The 20,688-nt window shown below is 33.8% G+C and overlaps 1 protein-coding gene and 1 long non-coding RNA gene across 4 annotated transcripts; one reads left to right on the plus strand and one right to left on the minus strand.

Moving 5' to 3' along the window:
* Positions 1–6,041: 6,041 nt before the first annotated feature.
* On the plus strand, positions 6,042–8,816 carry LOC108220942 (uncharacterized). 3 transcript variants are annotated; one of them, XR_010291760.1, is made up of 3 exons: positions 6,152–7,385; positions 7,463–7,505; positions 7,853–8,816. It is a non-coding gene; the product is annotated as an uncharacterized LOC108220942 (long non-coding RNA). The 3 variants fall into 3 exon arrangements; XR_010291759.1 differs by having other exon boundaries at positions 6,042–7,385; positions 7,463–8,816; XR_001806825.2 differs by lacking the exon at positions 7,463–7,505 and having other exon boundaries at positions 6,042–7,385.
* Positions 8,817–11,067: 2,251 nt separating this feature from the next.
* LOC108219875 (P-loop NTPase domain-containing protein LPA1 homolog 2) lies at positions 11,068–16,440 on the minus strand. The gene is made up of 8 exons (XM_017393430.2): positions 16,150–16,440; positions 15,896–16,047; positions 14,419–14,753; positions 13,998–14,079; positions 13,109–13,519; positions 12,287–13,027; positions 12,073–12,183; positions 11,068–11,751 (listed from the first exon to the last, which is right to left on the minus strand). The coding sequence occupies exons 2-8, from the start codon at positions 16,043–16,045 to the stop codon at positions 11,398–11,400; spliced, it is 2,184 nt and encodes a 727-aa protein (XP_017248919.1). The 5' UTR covers positions 16,046–16,047; positions 16,150–16,440; the 3' UTR covers positions 11,068–11,397.
* Between the last annotated feature and the right edge of the window lie 4,248 nt (positions 16,441–20,688).

A 20,688-nucleotide genomic window follows, 5' to 3' on the forward strand; every position in this document is an offset into this window, starting at 1 on the left:
TTTGGTCTATACTACGCCAGGGGCGATGGCCATAGCGGTTAGTATATAAATTTAGTTTTACTTGTACTTTTACATGAATTGACATATGAAATTATCCTATAATTGTACTTGTACTTAATTGTACTTAATTATTCCTATATATAATTGTAGTTGAATTCATATAATTGTACTTGTACTTGCACTTAAATTCACCTTGATCATATATATCTAGTTATAAGAATGTTTAATTTGTTTGTCTACATATATACATATATACACGTAATTAACTTTAGTTTTATGTTCATTTCAGTCTCGCTATAGTGCCATTCTAGAGAATTCAGGGGTTGACTTAACTCCCGGATCAGATTACTCTGAGCCTATAGAGTGGTGGTTGCAAGCAACAATAGACGGCGCAAATACGCCAAAAAAGAATCGGCTCATTGGATTTCCAACAGTGCCTGCAAACACATTGTTGCCGAATTTGGCTCACCGCTTCAGAGAAACTACTAGGGGAGGTGCAAGTTCCTCGTCTTCTGTCTCCAACCGCTCAAATATACCAGACCCTCTGTTTGTGCAAGTTGTTCGCAATGCTCTCACAAACGCACAAGCAAATCCTACTAATTTCCAGCAACAGTTGGACACTGCAGAGCTAGAAGGTCTTGCTAGGAACCTTATAGAAGTTTCTGATCCGGAGAGTAGAGGCAACTTCAACTCCATTTTCTTTAGGGAGGTTGTGAATGTTGTCACGACAATCATGAGTGACATCTGCAACAAATACGAGGCTGGAACCCAAGCTGTAAGTAGATAAGTATTTATATGAGTGTATGTGTGTGTGTGTGCAATGTATATTTGTGTGTTTGAATTTTATGTGGGAGGAGGTAATTATAAACGATGAATTGTTGCAGGCAATTGCAGAGGCCAACAAGGATGTCACCGATGGTGAAAGTTCGGAGAACGACCTCGGTGAGGATGATGGAGATGGTGCTGGTGAAGATGCTTCCGATGATGCTTCCGATGGTGATAGTTAGCATATTGGTTTTTGATTAGCTAACTATTATTGCTTTTGTTAATGACATTGTTTGGTTGGATAATTTTGGGGATGCAAACTGAATTTGCATGGTTTCGCTGTGTTAAAAGAATTGTATCTTATGTTTTGTTGGATAATTTGTATGGATAATTTGTATGGATAATTGTAGGTGTTTGGTTGTATTTGAATGATGTTTTAAATTAATGCATATTGGATGTTGTTTTTGGTTCAGAATTTTAGATTATTTGTGTTTTGGTTGTGTTTTGTTGGGTTTGGTAAATGACAGGAAAAGGTATATAGTTCATACTGTAAGCACTGCAAATTTTCAAATTTGGTGCCCAGAAAACCGACCAATTTTGGTCATTTCCGACCAAATATGGTAATAACAAACACAGAAAACCGACCAAGTGGACACATTTCCGACCAAATTTGGTCGTACTTGGTCCCAGAAAACCGACCAAATTCTTCATGAAATCGGTCGGTAATGAATCCTGAGGTTGGACCACTAAAACCGACCAAAATGTGTGTTGATTCCGTGGTCGGTTTTATAGCAGAAGCTCAAGTTCTGGCAAAAAATCCTTCCCGACCGACTCATAACCGACCAACTATAAGAAAACCGACCGACTCATAACCGACCAACCCTTGGTCAGATTTAAAACAGAAGCTGAGGAGCTGGCCAAAAAAACCTTCCCGACCGACTCATAACCGAGCACCTGTCGGTCGGTTTTAAATTCTTATTTCCGACCAAGTTATTACCGACTACACGCTGGTCGGTTTTGTGTCAGTCCACGTGTATGCCAAGTCACAGGTGGGGCCATGTTTTGCGAAAATGGAAACACATTACCGACCGAATTTGGCGGTCGGACGTCGGTCGGTAATGAGACTCATTTCGGACCGACTTGTCATTTCCGACCCGTTTTTAAGGGACCAACCCCATCGGTCGGTAATCGGTCGGAAATGACCTCAAAACCGACCGAATTGAGTCATTTCCGACCGATTTTTGTGGTCGGAAATGCCCTGTTTTCTTGTAGTGATTATTGGGTATGAAAAAGAAAGAAATATCCTAATACATCTTGTCATAAAATTTCATATGTATCTGTCAGTGTGGTTGATACTTGATACTCATGGGGTTAGAGCCATTTTAGGCACAGATTCACAAATTAATTAAATGATGACTGTTGAAGGTTCATTATCAAGTTAGTCAAAAAACTAGGGTTTTCTCTCTACCTCTCTGTTTTGAGAGTCGACTCCCGTTTTTAGAGTTCTAGCTACCACTTCTCCATCTTCTAAATCTTCATCCCTTCATCGATTAAGCCATTTTCGCTCTCCCATCCTCTATTTTGTATTTCAGTTTTTCAATAAACCAAGATCCGTGAGATCTTGTTGAGTACCTTGTTATCAAGGCAGTGCCCATATTTTGGGATGTTAGTATGTCATGTTTTGTGTTTTGTGTGTGTTTTCGTATCGTTGTCGGAGGGTTTTCTAAAAAGGATTCATACGATATTGTGGACGATCTGTAAGACTCGCATCGATTCTGGGATGACGGTGGATATCGCAAAAGCTCACCTTTCATAATAACAAAAATTTGTTCATATTTTGGGAGTCTTTGTTGCTCCAATATCAGTCAATATAACTGATAGTTCTGAACGTTGGGCTACAGATGATGCTTATGTGAAGGTCAATTGTGATGCTACCAGTTTCATAGGTGATGTAGGTTGGATTGCTCTATATGTCATTGTATTACTTTTTAGATCAAAGAATTTAAATATTCTATGTGTTAAGCGATCTGAAAACAAAACGGCTATTTGGTTAGCTCGTTTTTTGTTTCACAATCAGATTGTAGTTGACAGTTCGGGGGTTTGTCCCGGCTGGGTTCCGATGAGTGATATCCGTTAATAAAATCATATGTTTGTCAAAAATTAAATGATGACTGTTTACTTGTTTATGAAAATGACAAGTGAAAAGTTTGAGATTATGATCATACTTATACACGTTTAGTTATTGATGCCAGTGACGGAGGCAGAACACAATACTCAAGGGGGCACTTTTTAATTTTTAACATTCTAAGGGCAATTTTTAACATTCCAGGGGGACAAGGAGTAATATTTTGTAGATTAATATTATCAAATATGTGGATCTCATATAAAAACATATACACTTTTCTGAAATTTATGGGGGCATGGGCACCCAGAGGCCCCCATGTCCCTCCGCCTCTGATTGATGCTGAGGATATTTAGTTTAATCATATAAATATATCATCTTGTTAACCACACAGCATGTCTAATTATTTCTTATCGGAATAAATTAACTGTTCCTTGCCAACCGGTTGCCGGGAAGGGGTTATCTAACACACTGTAAGGGGGCCATTAGATTTAGATTTCAAGGGCTCAGATCCAATTTTAGTTTTCAAAGGATCCGCTATAAATAACCGCGGAAGGGAAATTTTCCTTTCCGCGGATATTATCCGCGGAATAGGAGTTCCCCTTTCCGCGGATAATATCCGCGGATGCATTCCAAACTCAAAATTGGATCTGAGCCCTTGAAATCTAAATCTAATGGCCCCCGTACAGTGGGTTAGATAACCCTTTCCCGGCAACCGGTTGGCAAGGAACAGGACCCATTAGAATAATAATATATCTTGTTTCTACTTGAAATTAATTAATATATATACACAGACGTACATAGAGAGTGTGACGGAATCAGAAATAAATTTTAATGTGGCACAATACATTTGTAAGTTTTTTTTAACAGAAAATATCAAATAGTAAAAAGAAAGAAACAAGCAGTGAAATATAATAAGAATAATAGAAATACGTGAAGAACTCAGCTAAAGTAGTTCTTAAAAGTCATATATGCATAATATTTTGAATAACCTAAACTAAATTAAATTACAATTTAATGATCTGTACTTGTTTTCTCAAAAGCACTTGTCAATACAAAAACCTGAGCACTTGTAAATTAAAGGGAACACTAGTTAAGTTTAATATACCGCAGAGAATTTTCAAATATTTAATATTATAATATATAATCAATATTATTTGATATTAGATTTAATCGCTTTAACAGATTACTAATCATGAGAGTTTAACTTTAAGCGAAATTAAAAATAAACATATTGATTTAAATATTTGGAATTTACATAATTCGAAAACCAAAAAACAAAAAATTTCACAATGATGGCTAATGTGCTTAGATTTTTACAAAAAAATGATTATATTCTCAAGATAACAAATATTTGACCAGTATTTCTTTAGCTTCCTTGAAACTGGGGCTTGGCAACTATCGTTAATCATATGTCATTACGTATTAAAAATATGGGTAAAAAATTTCTCATTTTCATAAAATGTTTGTTAATTTTTTTTGATTTTACAAAATATGGCTGATTATCGATCAACATTTTATGAAATTTATCCTCCGATCCATCTAGATATTACTCGTTAATTATATATATGTAATCATTAATTATATACATTTAATATCATTAATAATAGTTGACGGTTGTCATTTTTTAAAAAGCGGAGAAAAATACTGGTCAAATTATACTTAATTTGGAAAAAAACCAACACTCAGTCGTGGAACCAGAGGGGGTTAGGGGATGCTAGAGCCCCTCCTAATCTCGAAAAACACGGTGTATATATTTTTTCCAGCCCCCGCTGAATTTGTGATGTCAATATAATTTAACTGGGTTAATTATCAAACTCATCACTGAAGTCGACAAATGATATCAACTCATCATCACTGACTTGCGTTCATTCAGTTAACATTTTAATTAATTAAGTTTGAACAATGTTTGTTTTTGGATTCATCTGTCATTTAACCTTTAAACATTATGTGTTGTTTTTGAAGATTTGAACAATGTATGCCGCTTCATATGTTAAATTTACATATATCTATTTTTATGTTTTTGTTTGGTACAAGAAACTTCAAAATAAATAGAAGTGTTAAAAATCGAGAAGAATTTCAATCTGTTTCTGTTTTTGAATAGGTGTCAGGGGCTTGTTGGAGTTCATTTCAACTCCATATTCTTCAAATATTTTTGGCTAAAGAGGCCATACGAAAAAGCTTTTGAACATGCTCTCATAAGTCATACGCACACATCGACACTACCCTAACTCGGTGGAGTTCTTTTGATGAAAGTTATCTTGACAATTACTAATGATTTGTCATAATCTTTACAAAAAAGCATCCGGAATATTATAAATACTATGACAATGGTTCGAAGTATGACAATTGGCTCTTTGGATCCTAGAAATTAATTTTCAAGTTCCAATAATTCAAAATTGGTCTGCCTGGCACAATTTTATCCAAAGGATTTCTTTTTACCAGACCAGGAGTTGTTGCCAAATCAGTTACACAATTCTATCTATGATGTGAGAATGGAGATTAATCTGGATTTCAAAATATAGAAAAAAAATTTTGTCATCTGGTTGAGTTAGCTTTGACTTTACCCGTTGTCATTGCTACTGTTGAGAGAGTTTTTTTGTTAAAAGCAATCAAGACTTATCAGCGTAATAGGATGGAAGATGCATGAATGAATGATAGTATGATGATATATATTGAGAAAACTATTTATGCAAGTATAGGTGATGAAATATTTTTCAGCCCCCCTAACTTTTAGTGCTGGTTCCGCCACTGCCAACACTTCTCGGAAATCTAGAACAATTTAGCCGATATATAACTTGAAAGTTACTGCAAAAGAAATTATTTCTTTCTCATATAGTCATATTAACCGTACCGAAGATATAATAGGGTGATACGAGTACTGTCAGGACGCGTAACACATGATACGACCATAAATTTAGTAATCTTGTGCCAAAGAGTCGGTGGTCCGAAGTTTTGCAACAAAATATTTTTATTTTGCTTTATTGATGTATATTGAAGTAAATATTATATCACACACAAAAAATATGCAAGATTCAAAAAGAAAGAAGCGAGTTGTCGTTGCGTTGAGATGCCCACTTAGTTGAAAGCAACTAGGGTTTACAGTGATGTGTAACTGCAGTCATATCTGTGACGGTAGCACTCCAACACAATTCACATGCATTAGCCAATTAGAATCAGCCAAGTGGCCAACTTAAATGATTTAAACAAGCCATTTAGCAGTAAAGAAGTCTTCTTTTTCTCTTAATAGCATCACTACCTTTGTATAAATATATTATCTTCCTCCTCAAACAAATACACTCAATTCTCTCTCTCCCTTCTCAGTTTGCTCATCTCTTTCTCCTCAGCCGCAAACTCAAGATCATGGATGTTAAATCCGTTAGTTATCGATCTTCTATGCGGCAAGTTTGTGTATGTATGAGTAACTCTTCTCTTCCTTTTCCCCCTATATATACAAAGAGTACATGTTATATATATACTGATAGGTTGTTAATCTTTTTCTGGTTCGATTTAGACCATCTGACCATACAAGGTTTGGATATTTCCCGAATCTGAGAGGTTATATCATATATGTATATATGAAAGTGTGTATTTGTACTAAGATTTGTTTCTTTCTTTGGTCAAGAAGAAACTTAGATGTGTGTAATTTTTCTGGTCAGAATTATATATGTGAATCTAATTAGAGCTGTTCTCAAACTTTTAGGTTTACTTTTATGTCGATTTTTGTTAATTTTTACACCACAGATAGATAAAAGTTTTAAAAGAGAATAGGGTTTTACTGTTTGGGGAGGTACATGGTTTTACACTTATATTCAGACCTTGTCTTTTATAAGAAAATACAGTATATTTATTTATATTGTTTTGAGACTCATGTGGGTTCACTTGTAACTAGGCCTTGTGTGCTTGATAATACCCACACATTCAAACTGTGTTGAACAAGTTTCGAACCTTGATACCAATGGAAATAAGGCCTAATTTAGACTCCAAATTAGTATTATATATATATATATATATAGAAGGGTTTTAATAATCAACCTATCTCTTCTCTCTTCTTCTTCTTCTTTTTTTGTGTTTTTTCTTTTGTTAAATATGTTATACATATATATATCCCTTGTTGCCTTGACAGTATGTGGTGGTTTAATTGTACATGAGTGAAGTTGGGAATCAGTCGTTGTTTGCTGGTGTAGCACCATCAAGATTCACATGCAAATGCAAGTGTTGTTGGTCATAATAATGTAAATGTAAAAATGAATTATATTTACAATCTGTGGCTGGCAATAGGGCCATTTTGGTGATGAGAATCTTGATGATGCTGCATTGGCAATAGAACGACTATACTTGAGCATGTTGGTACGAGCTAGGGCCTAATCACCTCAATATATATATGACTGAAAGTGACAGACCAATCAAGTCCGCAAATGGCTGATCTGTCACCCGGCTTTACAACTTTTCTCTCAGGCCAGTTCCTTTCAGATGACCAACTGTAGGCATTCATTTGGTATTGTTCTTTTCACCTGTTTCTTGTCTATTTATTTCTTCTCATTCTCTGTTACTATATTTTTACTGCATATACAGGACTTCTACTAGTTCCAAGCTAGGGCTTTTCCAATTAAGTTGGGTAATTTATTAATTACAGTAGCTTAATTTGTTGCCGCTCTTTATATATAATTAAGGGCAAGCTTAATTAGTAAGTGATTATGAATTTTAATGGTTGGAAGACCATATTAGTAGGGATAACTGGAAAACACACCGATCGGTTGTGCCAAAATGTACATTTTTTAATTTGTTCTGCGAAGTAATATTTTGGTTCAAGAACAATGACGTTGTTAATTATAAGAGATGTTTTTTTTTTGGTCACATTATATTATAAGAGAAATTGTTAGTAAGAATAACAACACATAAAGAGTCTTGATCATTTATATGAATCTCAGTACTAGTGCTATAATATCATCAGTCTTTTACCAGCTCATCAGTTGATTCAAGTGAAATGGACCTACATTGAGTCATTGATGCACAACTTTACACAATTATGTACGCTGGTCCCGGTGACATGGAATGCTTTGAATTTTCCCTTTAGTCGATCAGAGCGGCATTGAAGATTACCACCACCATGCTCGTGCTTCTCTCTCAGCCTCATCTGGAGCATCTTTATCAAATATCTCTTCACGTCTTCTGATTTTTGTTCTCTTGGTATCGGTGTACATCCTTCATTGGCCACTGCCGGGTCAGTTTCTCATCATGGTCATTTTTTCGTCGCTCAATTATTATGTTTCCTCCGATTTTTTTTTTATCGATACAGTATACAAAATTACAATAAAATGGCTAGTCTTGCAGATATTAAACCAGATCCGTCAGAAGTGAGCAAGCTTCCGACTCTAATAATCCGTTGGTCTGTCAGGAAGTGGTCCTGTGGAAATTAACGTTTGTCGGAAGTGATTTACCTGGAACATTTGTCAGAGATGGAGCACTAATCAGCTTAATATAACAATCAACAGACAACGCCATTAGAATTACATGACAGCTCAGCCATCAAAGACAAAGATGCACAGCAACAAACAAACCTAATCATCAAGCAGCAGTACCACTTGACGTCTCTCTCGGTTGAGTTCACAGTTATACAATTTCCATTTTGGAATCTTTCATTACAATGAATGTTCACAAACCTCTGTGTTAAATTTTTCTGTTAAAATTTCAAGTATAGTAATATTTTTATAGTGTTTACCAGAAGCAAATTCATCTGTTTCTCATTAGAAATAGCTTTTCCCGGCCATCTATTGTTCGCTCAACACCAATGGTTCCTACTAATTAGGAACTACTGGTTGCAGACTTGCAGTACTAGAATATGTTAGACCTAATTAACCAATATTGTACGGAGAGTGTGTTTTGTATTGTAAAGTCATTCTTATATATAGTTGTTAATTTTTTGCAATATACTTTTTCAAGAATATTACTCCTTAAAATTAATACATCTATAATTAAGCGATATGTATAATATAATTTTCTAGAATATCACTTTATAAAATTAATACACTGATAGTAAAAGTACTACTTATAAGTGCAATTTTTCAAGACATTACTCTGTAAAACTAATACGAATAGTAAAAAAATGATTTGTGTAATATTATATTTCAAGAATATCACTCTGCAAAATTAATAGACGGATGGTAAAATGCAATTTGTGCTTCAATTTGATTAACAATTAATTCAAATTTATGGTCTATCAAAAAATAATCGAGTTTCACACATAAATTCAGAACTATTTATAGAGAGTTAATGAGTACGCTAGCTCCGAGGATATATGAACTTCACTAGCATCAACTGTATAATTAGCATATATACTGTAGTTAGCTATGATAGTTTTAATCTCCTTAATTACAATTAGCTAGTGTAATGTGGTTTAATCTGTACTTGCTCTCCTTAATCACATTGGAGCTGTACTTCCTCCTTAATCACAGAGAGAAGATTAGCAACTTGTGGAGTTCTACTAATTATAAGTAGCAATACGAGAAACACTAAAGACTCAACTGCATGTGCAAGTAGACACGATGCACGGGGACACACAAATATATAGTACATTCATCTTTATTCCCCTTGAAACAATAAAAGTTTCTCTGCATAAAAGCCCAAATCTTGGGCGTGCTTATTGTCTTTGCTTAAGAGTATGGTTAATGACTTAATGGTGTGCTAGTTAAACAAAATTTTAAAATATATGGTTTCAATGATCTGATAAATCTTGTGCTAAAAATAGCACATTAATATTATAATATGTATTATATAAATATAGTATTCTTGATGAACAAATTTTATAAATATAGATAGGTTAAGGTGAACACATTTTACAAGTATAGTACAAACTCAGAAAACTCAAATTAATTAATACTTAATAAGAAACCTGTTATTAACAATATTAAGGGAAATAGAAGAAGAATCAGAGATCTAGCATTGTGGGGAACCAAAAACGAGATCGAGAGACTCCAGTTCATCTACGACGAGACTTGTGAATCACCAATATAAAGACGAATGTATGAATGAACATATATTCCATTGAGTTGTAGTTTGGATTTACATGGACATGTGAATGAATAAACTTGGAAGAATGTGATATTTCAATGCTATTATTAACAGTCCTTCCGACCACAAGAGCATAAAGTTATGTTGTCCAACCTGTTCAAAGCCCCATCACAATTTAGAAAAATAATTTGATAGCTTAACACGAAAACACAGAGGTTTAGCATTAATACAAAAGCAAAGGTTTAAAATCTCGACAATTGGTGGTCCTATATATATATGAATGCAGTGCAAGAATAGAAAGAGGTACAATAATATAGAGGTCACATAAATATCAAGAGAGATCTTGTTGTACCAGCAAATCAAAAATTGAGCTGTATATTAATTAGTTGTGGAGAGAATGATGAGGATGGGACCTTGTATCTTTCCAAGTTGCAGCTGTGGAAGCAATGAGACCAACGAGTCTCTCTGCTGGTGGTACTGGTGGGCGCACAAACATCAGACCACACCATGTTTATATTGCTGTACGGCGATCTCATGTGAGCATTGCTTTTTACACACCAATTTCGCAATCATTTTCCCACCATAAAGTGTATCCAATGCTTCACTCTCTGCTGTATTTGGTATATACACTGCATTGTTATAACATATACCTGAGTTTTGTATCCAAGTTGATAGTTTTTGTTTTCTTAATTTGGTTTTGCACAGTGTTGCATATATTTTTTTTATAGTTTTGTAGTTTGAATTCAGTACTTGACAGATAATTATAAAACCCAAGATAACCAGCAGGGAAAAGAATCGATACGAGCCTGGGATGTTTTACTATTTGGCAGAGTGCTTCTGCAGTGAGGGCGAAAAAAGATATATACATATTTTTATATCAAATATAACTAGTTAGAGAAAGAATTATCTAGGATGTGACATACCTGACTTTAAGAGGCACTTTTAGATATACAGAGATTATGTATCAACCATTAAACATCATATGAACCATTTATTGATCTGCTTCAAAATTATGCAGAAGTTAGCTTTACATTCGATCCATCAGTTGAATACATGTAGGTCGATAATCAAGCATCATGAGCATATTCATATGTATAACCCATGTGGAGGCTAATAGTCGAGTATCATGCACATATTCATATGTATAACCAAGTAAGAACCCAAAGAAGTTTACGGAACAAACAATTAAAATACAGCACAAAATTTCGGGTTTCTGAGAATCTGACATTACACAAGAAAGAGCTAGAGCTGGAGTTTCTATACAAAAGGAGAGACATTGCTCTCATTTTAACCTAAGACGAACAAAGGAGAACAGCAAGCGGCACACAAGCACATTAGGCATGTTGGAAACTCTTTAAAGCTAGACTGAAAAGATGCCAGAACCTGTGCTCTGCATTGTATATACTAAGGAGCATAAGAGAGTACTGCTATAAATTATGCATAAGAGATTTAAATTTACTAATAGCTAGATGCTGATACGAGAACTGTGCACTGTATTGTTATATTTGGCCAGCTGCCGGCAGATCAGGACCATTAAAAAATGAGCCAACCTTCCCAACAGCTGAAATGCTATGAGACCGTCTTCTAAGCTTGACTTTTCCAGAGGTGGTCACCTTTTTCCAGATTGAGTCAGACACAGGTTCACTTTTAGTCCTCATAAATCGATCAAGATTTTGCTTGTATTTTGCAGTAATTAAACCATCAGTGGACTGATCAGCCAAGACGGGCAAAGGAGCATCCTCGTAGGATTCATCATTGTCTGACCAGTAACCATTCTCTTGAATATCTTGCATTGCAAGATCTAAATACTCCTCATCAGATTTGGTAGATTCCTCATCCACTGATCCCTCAATCTGTAACCGCTCGCATAAAGTTCATAGTTAGCAAAAGCTTTCAACATTGTTACAAATCAGAAGATATCACAAAAGGGAAGTAGCTATGATGCAAGTGAGCACAACAGACCACTACTACAGTGCATATCAGTAATGTTGTTTCTTTCCTGCTAGAAACAACCCTGAACTACAATCTAGCTCCTGGTTATGCGTATGATTTTAGTTTCGCCATGTAGATACTATTTTGCAAGTGCAAAAAAGACAGGTACAGATAATGTTTCAAATTGACCATAGGACTAGCAAAAAAATGGTTAGTTACTTCTCAAAACATTATGTTTATACCTCTTCTTGAATCTGTTTGAAATCATCATCACTGAAGTCCTCATCACTGTCTACCTCAGGCGGTACATCAATCTCTTCATCGCTGCCATCCACAGATTGTTCTTCCATCAGCTGTAAACAGAGAAGAGATATATCAGAAAACATATACCAAGTAAAGAATATCAACTACTACAAACTTCTTGGGAAGTCCATCAGAGATTCATAGTGAACTTACCTCCTTGGAAGGTCCATCAGACATTCTTGGTGAGCTACAGCATGAAGAATAATACTTACTACCATTGTCAGTCCCATCACCCTTGAAGTCATCAAGACTGCTGGCATGACTAGTACCACCGGTATCACTGACCCAAGCACTGATCCCAAAATTCCCAAACTGCAAATTGACAGTTTCAGCTTTACCAACAGGAAACAAGCCATCCAAAGGGTTCCCAGACTCATCTTCAGTCATTTGGCCCAAAATGGGCTTCCCATTGCCATCTACAGAGACCAGAGGCCATGCCTTCGCAACAGAGCCATCAGTGTTCAAAAGCGCCATTAGATGCCTACTCGAACCTTGTCTCTGGATCAGTTGAAACATTCCTTTGGAGCTCATTGAGTCAGCAACACACTGATTCCTGTACTCCTCATCAATAACAGTAACTGTATTTGTGGCGGGATCATAAAACTTTTCCCCTGCCTCACGCCTCCGCAAGCAGCTGAAAACTGTTGCATGGATGGCTGCCACACTCTTGTCAACATTAGTATTGTTAATCTTCGGCACTAAATGTTTGTCGGCTCTGTTGCAAAGATACTCTTGGATTGTTCTGATATTCCGAATATATTTTACATACTTGTTCTTTTCAGGATCAAGTGTCATGTACTTTGCACGAACTGCGAACCGTTCTAAGTGTTTGTCCTCATTTGTAATATATATCATGAATGGTATAATTGAAGGATGTTTCTTCATAAGTCCCATCTGCAAAAAATTAAAAACTAAGTACTACAAACGTAGTGGGAAACCATGTTGCTAAGAAATGTAACTGCACATTTACTTTACCACAAAATTAAGGCTCAGGTGAACACCCTCAACAACTACTGATTCTTTTCTCTCTTCCCATCCTGTGATCAACCGATCGAGACCATCAATTACCATCTCACTTTGTGCCTTGTATCCTTCAATAGCCATCAGTTTTGGACTAATCAACTCGGCAGTGCTTGGACCTCCCTTTGGTGATGTCATTCCACTGTTGGAGTTATCAGATACATCACCCACTGACAGTGAGGGAGAGACTAGTTTCTTCGCCTTTCTTTTGATCCTGGCTTCTCCAACAGCCACACGATCTAAATATTCCCCGGCATGGTAAGTAGAAGCCCAAAGTAAGGGATTTTGCTTCTCGTCGACAAAACTTCTCATCATATGTCGAATTGAGTCTGTTGATATTACAGTTGTTATGCCCAATCTACTACCCTGCAAAATGAATTTAAAGCTTAACAGCTAGAAAAGATGTCTTTAGGACTTCAATGGCCTTGATTCTATTATTCGCGAGCATGAGAAACCTACCATATCTATGAAGATACTCACTAAATAATCTGTAAGATATGAAAGCATCGACTCATATACAGGCATCAATAGAAAAGTTTAAAAAACAGGAAACTTATACAAGGTACATGATCATTGCTAGATTCTAGATACAAATTTATTACAGGTACTGGGTTTGTCATTGGGACGTGACGTGGTCAGCACTCAACACATCTTTTAAAATACAGCATTCTGAGGAATTTAGAAATAGCATTAATTAAGTAGAGCTAGAATTGAAAAATGAAAAATAACTCATGATCAGAAAACATAATAATATAAATTACACGATATAGCCTTCAAATGTACACCATGACTTTTCAAATATTGAGAACATTACTGAAGAAATCAATTGAATTAAGATGGATACCAGTAGAGAAGACAAGGTAGACTTTCCACAGCCACTTGTGCCGCACAATAATATAGTAACTGATTCCTTCCGCTCCCGAATTCTGAAAAATTATGTTTATTTTTATTCACACAATCCAGCTGATATAAAGAGAGTGGAACAGCAGGTTGTTATAGCATGAGGCCATGAGCATGTATCTAACAGATAACCATTTGGTCTTGAATCCCCGTATGTCGAACAAATATTAAATGAATAACATATTATGCAAACAGATCTTTATTTTATGCAAACAGATCTTTATTTAATAGTTTAGATTGGCCAAAAAGAATAACTACGTCATTTAATAGAATATAATGTATGACAGGGAATCTTTCATGCACGTGAACGGTATTAGCATGCGCAGTCAACTTCAGAGAAATATAAATACTGTGCAATAATCTACCTGCAAGCTAATACCAGATCTGCCCTCTGATTGGGAGACACATACTTGTACTCGGCTAAAGCTTTGCAAGAAACATCCAGGAAGGTTTTTCTTTTAACAATTGCTGTAGTGCGTCTCTTGTACAAATCAAAAGGTTTGCTCTTTCGTTCACTTTCAGTCCCTGAAACCAAATAATTCTCGCTACTTGGTTTATCAGGAAGCTGTTTAATATCACAGCTATTTTCTTTTACAGGGTGTACTTTTGAGGATTCCTGCCCTGCTATTACTTGACCCTCTGAAACAAAAGCCTCCACAGAGCAATCACTTTGAACCAATTCAAACACCCTTTTGCTGATCTGATCAAAGCAAAGACAACAGTTTCAGTGTAACATATAACTTAATATATTTATATTAAACATACATATTTTGACCAAAGATACATATATTGCCCGATATGAGACGGTGAAATTCAGCAAGACATAACTAATAATAATAGTCCGCGTGCAACATGTAATTTAAATTCTACAGGTTAACTAGCAGAGCAGAATATATTACTAGCCTGCTATCACTAAGAATTCATATTAAGGGGAAATAATCGCAAACTCCGTGCAGTGAACATTAAATCCAACTGCATCGGTCCATTTAAGTAAGAATCCATGATATTAAAATGTAAGAGATACTTTAGAGATTAAAGATTGAAGCCAAAGGTGGGAACATATATGTATAGTGAAGGATGAAAAATGAAGACAAAATAGTTACAAATGCGGCAGTCAGCGCTAACAACAATGAAATTTACTTCAAAGATCTCCTTACATTTAACTAAATCTTAAATCTTTTTTACGAGTCCAAAGTTTTAGTATGACACTCAATGTGAGTTCACCCAATTTAAGTGTAAAGTACCGCCAATTAATACAACTCATTTGCAGTTATACTGAATGCTCAATACAAAGGATGAAGAGTTGCAGAAATCATCACTAAATTTGACTCAATCCAAGACAAGCTCCGCAAATTATGTCTTTGGAGTCAATAAAAGGAAGTAAAACGGGAAAAAAAATGTACTGCAAATCAAAAAAACTGAATATTCTTTCACTGAAATCATGGTGCTGGTTGGTAGATTAAAAGTGACGGGATAGCCCAGTAATAAAGACTTATCTTCAATTTATCCCTCAATTTTAATCGGTAAAATAGATAAACCTACTTATTGAAAATAATAATATAGGTCTAAAATCCACCGACCTCCGCATCTTCGTGATTAATTATATGGAAAAGAATTCCATAAAGCAAGCACTGACAGAGAAATCGAAAAGTGAAAACTAAAATTAAGTAACAGAACAGTCACATCAATCAATTGTTGAGTCGAATATCAGGTGTTTTGTTTAATCAAAGCAAAACATAAGCAAACAAAATTAAAAACAGGCCAGCACAAAAGTAATATTAAGAAGTAAATAAAAAGGAAACAAAATAATAAAAGTGGAGGGCGAAGCAGAGGATCATGGACCTTGAAAGCATGCCTAGCTTTACATCCCATAAGCTGAAAAGTACTCTGGAGAACCGGCCTCGTGTACCGAAACGACGTCGCAGCAGCGTCCCTGCCGTCATCTTCGTCGCTCGCCACCACTATGTACAGCACCTTCGTCACTTCCGCCATTGCTGAACAAAACATGAAATCAATAAATTAATAAATAAAGAGAGAATGAGAATAAATAAATAGATAAGAATGAGACAGAAATCGAGGTGGTTGTGTGTGTGTACCTGAGAAAGGGATGGGGAGAGATGGAGAAAGATGTTAGGGTTTATAATAGGAGGAGAAAGCTAGGAGAAGGTGAAGAAGATGACGCGATTTCCAACGCGATCTGGTCGCCATAATATGATGAGTGTCAATGAGAATACACGCATCTACTCTTGTATACCTCCACGAGTCACCACCCCCTCTCTCTCTCTCTAATGCAAATACGGACAAACTCTCCCCCTTTCTATCTCTATCTATCCCTCTGCTTCGCAATTATTATTACTATAATCATAAATCTCTAGTACGAGTATTTTATTTTACGGCCGGGTAAAGATGGTGGTATATATAGCCATATAGGGGTGTTGTATTGATTATGGAAAACCATTATCCTGTGTCTCGCTTATCTTGTGTCAGATACGGATTAGACTTCTGAATTCTATTACTTACTGCGGATACTCTTTTTTAATTCGGATTCTCTCGATTACGCGTAACAATTATTACCTCCGTTCAGCCCATTGTTTAAGCTGTGCGGATACGAGACTCTTGTAAAACATCATTTCATAAATTTTTGAATTAATTTTTTAATGAAAAATTAATTTTAAATTTTTGTTAATAATTTTTTTTATAGAATTTTAATTTATAAGAGTTTCAAAATACGTGTCGAAAAAATAACATAAAAAACTATACTGCGAGAGTAGTATTTTTTATTACATGCTTGATTTTTGTTAGATCTCGTTAATAATAGAATCCTACACAAAATTTCCTATCATTAAAAACTCTTCGCGAATATTTTATGATGTGTCAATAAACACATGATAAACGCTAAATTATGGAAATTTGGCTTATATTGACGGTTTCATACTTCTTAATAATTTCGGATCCATTGTGGTAGTGTTTGGGTGAATTTAAAATAAGTGTTTCTTATTTAAAGTAAAGAAGTGGAGGGTAGAAGAAAGTTAAGAATTATAAGTGATTAAGAGCAACTCTGAGTCCCAAATATAATATTAAAAATGATGTCATAATGATTTTGAACATATATAGGTTCAACTCTAATGATATATCTTATTTTTAATAATATGTTTAAAATTTTATTATTAAATATCCTCTCTCATCATTAATACACAATATAAAGTAAAACTGAATTAAAATGAGATAAATGCATATAACTAGAATTTTGCTTAGCATGTAGTCATGTACCATCACGAGCACAACTGAATTTTTCTATCTTAAATTGGAGTTGGACACGGAGTTTAAGAAAAATATGTGAAGTAAGAATGAAAAGGTAAGAGTAATGGTGGGACCACTTGATATTAAATGTATAAAATAAGCGGTGTATTCAACTGAAATTTAACAGATGTTACATTAGTCAATGATCTTAATGAATTGTATTTTATTTTGATTTTATGCGGATTTTAGCTAAAATGTCGCATAATTGGTGTAGAGTCACAATGATTCAAAATCTCATAGATTTTGGCGGGATTTTAAATATCCTAAAATATATTGAACAATCTCACAAAATTCATCATTTTATGAACTCCAAAAGAAAATCTATCAATATTTGAATATCATCATATTTTAATGGATTTTAAATAATCTCAATTGACTATCATCAAAATTTTTAAGCATAATTTAAAATCCTAATTTAATACCACCAGATTTTGTGTATAACTTAAATTTATGATTGAATATTTCAGATACAATTTTTTAAATTTGAATTGAATATCCCAGGATCTCATAAATGAAAAAAAAATCAACTGAGTGGTTCCGAGCTCACGCAATAGTCTGCAAATTACTTGAACCAAGGTAAACCGCACTTAAACAATTTAGTCATGAAATTTTCTGATCTATTTAGGATTTGTGTATCTAATCTCAGACTCATATCCGTTTTCAAACACGTAATGTACTTTTCGTGTAGTTCTCGTGTATATTTAATATAAATATAATAATAAATTTTAATTATATTATATTATAATATTTTAAAATACATTTTTATGTATTATTTAACAAAATATATATTAAATCTTTATATTTGCATATAGTTGCGTACAAATCTGTATATGTAAATATATATTTTTTACATAAGAGTATACTTATTTGCTTAAAAGTATTTTTATATTTGGTGTACATGACGTGCCTAGAATTGCTCCAATTTATTGTTATATATTTTTTTAAATGTTTGAGTGGAAAATAAAATTAATATCTGGAAAACATATTTCGTAATGGTATTACAATTTTATTTTCAACTACAATTAATATAGTAAAGTTAACAAATAGAAATAATAAAAAAAGGTATAATTGTATTCCTTGTTATTTAGAAAATAATAATTTCTTATTTTCAAATCCGAAACAGATATCATAGGAATCATAATAAAAACTGGGAATTTATCAAAAATATCGTTTTTTCTAAAAAAATTTGCGATATTAGTATATTTGGAAAAAAATTAGCAAAAATTCTAATTTTTAAGAAATATTTGCAAAAATACCATCAGCAACTAGATGCAACCGGATGCAACTTCAGTTAATTGACCCCACAGGGGTTGCAAATATGGTTGCATCTGGTTGCATGCGATTGCGTACAGTGTTTTTGCAAATATTTTTAAAAGTTTGGTATTTTTGAAAAATATTTAAAAAAAGATATAGTGTTTTTGCTAAAAATAATTTTGGATTTAGGTATTTATGAGAAAAACCCATAAAAATATTGATTTTTATTTCCAACTACAATTTAGTATAATAAAATTTAATAAATAAGAATTATAAAAAAGAATATATCTGAGGGTTCATGTGCAGTCCGGCCGAACACTTTAAAGCTTAAACATGTTCAACTCTCCGTGTGAAATCACAATTCCGTGCGCGGAATTCAATCCCTTTCATATATTTCTGCCAAGCTTTTTTTAATACCGTTAGAAAATCAAATCATCGGCCTAAATCTATCAGAATACTTTTAATATTCATGAAAATACCAGTGTCGGGTCGTACTAGAAAAGAATAATCGTAGATGCCTTGCACTAGTATGCTTGTCCCAAAAAATGATAGTCCACTGGAAATATAAAAGAAAAAGAAAAAAAAACTGGGCAGATGAAAAAAATTAATATATATATTATTAATGACATAAATAAAGTATAATTGTTCACAGGGATTCAGATCTTAACTCTAGATTTTAAAGATATATGAAAAGGACATTCAGCTAACAAGATTTTGATCGTCAATTCTTGCGAGCCTACAGTATTAAAGAATAATAAAGAGAAAAAATGGACCATAACAAGTTGACATAAACTGTCAACAAAGAATATAGAGTATTCAATATAGGAGTGTGACACCAAAAGGTTTTGATTGTTCACATTTATGGATAATTAGATGTTACACATGCGTGTGTATATCTGTGTAAGCAGGTAAGCTGTCATTATTCCACAAATCCAGTGGATTAATATTTAAACAAATAATGTCGGGTATAAAAATATCTGTTTGGATTTTATTTTGCAATTATATTAATGAAATTCTCTACGGAAAGTATCACATATTGCAACTGTCATCGGCCCTTAAAATTTAACATATAAGATATTTGCTCTGTGATATCGATTACCTTCATTGACAATATTTTATAACTAATATATTATTATTTACATTATTAATATATTATTTTAATATTATAATTTTATTATTTGTCTCTAGAGATCGGCCAAATATAATTTACATAGGTGTGTTTGCGATAATTTTAGATAAGGATGATGCATGGTGGGAGTTTACAAAATTTTATATATTATTTAATAAACTTTATTTATGATTTGATTTATTAAATTTCAGTGAAGTATTTTAAAGGGTTGAAAATACTATAACATGTTTTAAAATAAAATTATCAAATTATATAAGATTTACTATTTGAAGATAAAAGTTTAGAACCGGTGTTAATTGTTTTGGCGGATCCCCACGGAACGAACATATGTGTACCAGTTATTGAAAAATATCAACAAAATATACTTTTAAGCAGATTACTATATCTTTTATATGACTTAATAATCCTGATATTTGATTTATATAAAACAAAATATAATAATTAATATAACTTTCTTCAAAAAAATAATTAATAAAACTATATTTATTTCACTCCCAAGATTTATAGTAACTGTTTATGACCGAGGAAGCCGATTTTTCCATATGACACATTTGTAATCATAGCCTATCACCTCGACTGGTGTGATTTGGAAAGATGAGGCAACATGGGCTCATCACTGAGCTATAGATAAGAGTCTGGCGAGGAGTGTTTTGCTACAAATTGACGCGAGTTTACTGACAGCACCGGGAAAATGCTGTGAATTCTTGCTTGTTTCTGCATAAATCTTATCATGATCTTAAAAACTCACTATTCTACTCGGTTTCATTAGATTATATAAATATATTTGAGATGGTTTTTTTTTTCCTAAGTATTTGAGACGGGGTTGTATACAGTTTCACAGATTATTTGAATTTTTATTAATTAAAATTTTTTATATAAACTTTTATTCAAAAACACAAATATAAAAAGATAAATTATAAAATTATATTTTACATAACCACGTGTCAATACA

Source organism: Daucus carota, chromosome 5 (genome assembly GCF_001625215.2).
Source record: "Daucus carota subsp. sativus chromosome 5, DH1 v3.0, whole genome shotgun sequence".
Lineage (NCBI taxonomy): Eukaryota > Viridiplantae > Streptophyta > Magnoliopsida > Apiales > Apiaceae > Daucus > Daucus carota.